General features: G+C 47.8%; 1 protein-coding gene across 1 annotated transcript in view; it reads right to left on the reverse strand.

The window, feature by feature from the left end:
• Nucleotides 1-4,173, reverse strand: part of LOC113838826 (mothers against decapentaplegic homolog 1-like) — a 14,467-nt gene extending 10,294 nt beyond the window's left edge. The window contains exon 1 of the mRNA XM_027434341.2: nt 3,939-4,173. Within this exon, the coding sequence (XP_027290142.1) occupies nt 3,939-4,173 (235 nt within the window). The remainder of the gene's footprint in view (nt 1-3,938) is intronic.
• Between the last annotated feature and the right edge of the window lie 1,174 nt (nt 4,174-5,347).

The raw sequence follows: 5,347 nt of genomic DNA on the forward strand, positions 1-5,347 counted from the left end.
GAATGATCAATAAATCAGAAAATTCACAAATGACCAATAAGAGGAATAAATTGGTGATAATCTTCCTGATCCTCATTCTTAAAACTATAGTGACCTTGAATGCTCACTGTAGCGAATTGGGATAGTCTGCACTTCCGGCTTCCTTGCTGGAGGAAATAACCTGGCCCCTCCATCTCACAGTTAGTGTATCTGAAGCACAACTTGGGGCCTGGTACAGATGAATTCTCAGTAAATGTTTGATGACTGGGCTCCAGAGAACTTAGGCTAAGATGAAATGATTGCACCTTCCCTATGTTCCTCCAAGGGTAAAGGCTCAACTTCACTCAACAGAGAGCTACTTTTCCTTTAGAAACAGCTTCGCCCTAATTTACTAGTTATTTTTGAAGGTTTCATTTAGCAGGAAAGAAAAGAGAAAACAAAGTTAGGCCATTATAAGAAGTCACAGTGGCTTAGCAGGCACCTATTGATATGGTAATTCACTATTCAGTAAAACTTCACTACCCCCCAGAACTGGAAAGACCGCTTCTTCCCAGACTCCAGAGGCAAATTAGAGAGATTTTGAGTTTCCTCCAGCCCTTTTCATTTACCCCCCAAACAGCTTTTTAATATTTTAATCACTGACTTTCAAATGGCAGGGCTGCTTTCTGATGAGGGAGCACTATAGGAAGAGAGAGTGTTGGGACTGAGGGGTTACCTAGGAGCCACCATTCTGTATTGTCACCCTGCCCCCAAAACAGCTATCCCAAATGCCTGGAACTAGGGTATGGGGGGTGGGGCAACAACCTGAAGAGGCTTGATGTTTAAATCAAGGAGCAGGGCGCAAACATCCAAGTAACTCAATGGAGCAGATTGATAATCCAATGCCAGCCCTATGGGACTGTATTGTCCTCTTATGCTGCTCCAGGGCCTCATCCAGAAGGAATGCTGACCCAGTACCAAGGATAGCACCATGTGGCTGGTAACTGTTGTTAAACATGCAGAAGCCAGGGTACGGGCTGATACTTGCCTGAATGTTCCCAAAGTCTGATCTTTAAATCCTAACTCCTTACAGTAGTAGGTATCCCCTCTTGAAGGGGTCGCGTCACAGGAACAAAGGTTCTGAACTCTCCATGGGAGAGTTTACCTTCTCCCCTCTTAGGGGGCAGCGGGGAACAGGCTCCAAAGTCACAAAGAAACCCTGTCTCAAGGAAAAAGAATAAAATAATAAATAAATAAATAAATAAATAAATAAAAATTGAAAACAGCAAGTGTGTATCACAGACTAAGAATTCTCTGCCCTACATCACACAGCTGAATTTGCACATGGAAGGAAAATATTTGAATGAGCCACTGCTGATTCCATGTTGCAACCCCAGAAGCAGGTCTACTTGGAAGGTGGCTTCATTGGGAATACTGGTAACCCATTACCACCCCCTCATGACTTTGCTGGGCCCTCCATCCTTCCAGAGGATGTTTCTAAAGCATATCACAGAGACACGCCCCACAAGAATGGAGGGTCAAGAAATATAGTGAAGAACTCACCACTGCACAGTTAGTAAACACATGCAGGGCTTTCTTGCATAGCTCTTTAATCACTTCAACCTCATTCCTGATGGAAAGCTGGCCAAGGCAATTCAGCTTCTCCTTTTGTCAATTTCCTGCCATAAATGTGCACCAGTCTGTGTGTGAAAAGCTGCAGGAGGCCCCAAGCTTGCTGGACATTTATCATTCCCTATTCCCTGTTAACAAGCAAATACTTGATCTGAGTTTGCCATTAGCAATCATTGGTGGGATGTGACGAGACTGTAAATTAGAGAGACTGTCCCTACTCTTTTATGAATCTCCAAAACTGAAATGGATATTTTGATATAGATTCAGAATTAAAATAGAAAGGAAGGCACAAAGTGGCAGGTGCTTGGGCATGAGAAGAGGTATGCAACTGTAATATCTACAGATAATTCTCACAGTGGTGTGAAAAAAACAGATCACAGAAGCAACATATCTACAGCCCAAAACTATGATCCAGCATGAGAACTAGGAAGAAATTCAACAAAATGGGTCTAAAGAGAGTATTTAAGGTTTAATGATGATGTTTATCATCTGTATTCAGAAGCAGAAGAGTCCAGAACACTCACACTCCTATTAAAACAGTTACCAGACCGCATAGGTAAGTCAAATCCAATACCCACTGCATGAAGAAAGCCCCCTGTCCTGAAGAAATAGTCAGATTTTCCTAAAATGCCAAAAAAAACAACACAAAAGAATATGTTTCCTTTCTGGTGGCTTAAACCAATGGTGGTTCTACTCTGCACATAACCCAGCATGGAGTCCCTGGCTCACAGTGTTTAATGACTAAAACAGAAAGCATGGAGGACCAGCACTAAAGTCCAGTTCCCTCACACACATTACAGGGTACTGAGGTTAGTATCGGTCAACAACAATAAGAGTTTTTGCCGTTGCCTTTAAAAGCCTCTGATCACTGTCTGCTCTGTCCACAGAAACTTTTCTCTGGAAAAGTGAACAAGTAGGAAATACCAGGCAGTAAACACTAAAAGGCTCTTTGGTATTACTCGCCCAGAAAGAGATCTTTCTGATCTCACAGATAGCATCCGGGCCACAAGCTTTCCAAAGACTTCCAGCCATCCTCAGGCCTGGGAGCAATCACACTAACAGCCACACAGGGAGGCCTGCTCCTCGGAAATGCAAGTCCTTAGCAGCTCTCTCTGCATCGATGCTCACATCTCAGAAAACTACTATTAACGATCAAAATAGTGAGTCAACATAAGTCAACACTTCTTAACACATAACAAACAGAAGACATGCTTCTCCAGATGCTAGGCACACATAATATTGCTTCCCCCTCTCCCACAGACAAGTCAATGCTTCTAATCCTCCCTGCTGCACACCCAAGTATAGTGGTCACAATGAATACAAAACATACTTATGTCACTCTGTGGCTCTGGGGATTTTCAGGGGAATTTCTTTAACCTCACTTAAATATAAATATTATATCCAGACCTGGGGAGGAGGGGCTGCCTCCCAAAGAGGCTGTGAATTAAAATGCAAAGTGGAGAGAGGCAGCCAGGCTGGGGAAGGAGGGAGGGGCGGGACCATTGCTAACATTCAGAAGGGAAGGTTGACTTCTGTAGGCACCTCTAGGTAGCATCACCCTCAGCCACCATGGGGGCCTCAGTCTGAGTGGCAATAGCGGTGCTCAGCTCTCAGCCAGGCTCCTTGGGGCACCACCAGATACCTGTAGATAACTTTTGGCTGCAAAGATGACACGCCAAGGAAGCAAACATATCACTTACATTAAAACACAAAACAAAACAAAAATCTATACCAGACTACATCAAAGATGGCCGCAGTAACTTTAAAACAAGAGCCTTCTGGCAACAGACAAAAATATCTATTTCGGGTCATTTACACGTGAAGATTTTTTGCCCTTTCGAAGGGGAACGTGTTTGGTCAATTATGTTGGTGAATTTGAAATTTACCACTTTCAAGACAGTACCAGCAGTTCTTTGCTTATGGGGTAATTTCTAAATCAATGTGTTCATCTCTGCTCTGAAGCCACTCACAATATGCTCAACTCCAATTAGGCCATTGATTTTGCTTCTAATTTCAAAGGTCTGCCTCCATGCCAGGAGCCACCCAGCGTCTCCATACACTTTCAGGACTGAGACCAGAATTCCCTCACAGCACTTTCTGGCCATAGTTGGAAGATGAGGAAATAGCAGCACCCATGTGAGGTTCCCTAGACCCTGGTCGCAAATCCCAAAGGATGGCTGGCATTTTCTAAACCGGAGCGCACCCTGGGAGCCCAGACCTAAAAGTTCGTCTCAGGCCTGACTTTCTCCCCTCCCTGTGCTTTGCTAAAAGCGAGTCTGATCTAGGGACTAGAGACTCCCCAAATACCATAGGCAGCTGCATTGACTGGGCATGGCTCTGAGCTTTACCAAAAGGCTTGTTAAAATTGAACCACATCTCCGGACAATGCGGAGGCTGGGCCTCTGTTTCCGACCGGAAGGGAGAGGCCAGCGTGCAGAGGGAGGGCAGCCCGAGTTCTCCCCAGAGCCAGTGAGCTCCGCGGTGCAAGTCAGGGCTGCGGAGCAGACTCCGATTCACTCCAGCTCCCGGACACTGCGGGCCCACTGTCCCCTCCCCAAAAGGACATTCCACTGCCCCAGACATTCCACTGCCTTCCGGCGGGGAACCGGGCGGTGCCTTACCCACTCCCTGAGAGCGCAGCATCTCTACCCAGCTCCGGAGCCCGCCAGTCGATGTGCGCCTGCAGCCCCTTTAGTGGCAACGTCCTCCATTCTCCACAAAGAAGGGAGGGCCGGGTAGAGCCGGGTAAAGCCATGAGACACCTTTCCCGAGGGGCCACCCGAGTCGCCAGGGAGTCGGGCACCCTGGAGCACTTGAGTTTGGATCCCCAGGAAGAGCCACTTGGAGCCCGGGCTCGCAAGTCCAGCCGGTCCCCACCTAGAGAAATGTGGCAGGGTAGGGGTGTGGGACGGGCGCCTCAGGGTCTAGAAACAGGCTCTGAGTCATCCTCCCGCCTGGACCACATGGCGGACCCCCGGGACAGGTCCAGGCAGGGTGAGCAAAAGGGATCGTGGACGCCACTTACCTGGAGTTCGAGGAATTCCAGTAGATAGGCTATAGAACTGTTGGGCTGGAGATGGCAGTTCTGGAGAAAACCATCCAAAGTCCCCAACAGGACTTCCACGCGGAGTCCCTCCTGGACCCGGCAACGTCCCTGGCCAAGCTGCTCCCAGTTCTGCTCACTTCGTGACGAGTGCAGAGTCTACGCCCTTGGGGGATGCCTGCCAGCCTCTGATCGAGGGCTTCCTGGACTGATTCTGGCACCAAGTGTTCAGGCCGGGAGGACCCAAGTTAGGATGGACTCGCAGGGCAGCGCCAATCTTCGCAGGCCACCCGCAGTGCCTGCCTGCCTGGCGCCAATCCCGACCCCGCTCCCCATTTCCTGTCCTCTCTCCCTGCAGCTCCCCTTCTCCACTTCCTGCCACCCCCCAAAACAGAGCTTTCAAAGCTCCACCAACTATATCTGGGTGGACTTTCCTTTGCTAACTTGCAGAACGTTCTAATAAATAGAAAAGCACTGGGGTTTGCTTTAGAAAGAATTTTGGGGGTTGGAACACAGGATTCTGTCCAGATCTGTTGCTGTTTCACAAATCACTTACTCTAGTAACTGCAACCTCACTGTACACCACACAAGAGGGAGAGCATCCCAATCATGCCAAGCAAATGCCAACTAGCTAAAAAACGTATGGTGCTGTGTATTAGCCAATGCAACCAAAAATAGGGTGACAGTGTCCTTCACCAGGACAAGTCACTTCTA

This window comes from Cricetulus griseus, unplaced genomic scaffold, assembly GCF_003668045.3.
Source record: "Cricetulus griseus strain 17A/GY unplaced genomic scaffold, alternate assembly CriGri-PICRH-1.0 unplaced_scaffold_111, whole genome shotgun sequence".
NCBI lineage: Eukaryota > Metazoa > Chordata > Mammalia > Rodentia > Cricetidae > Cricetulus > Cricetulus griseus.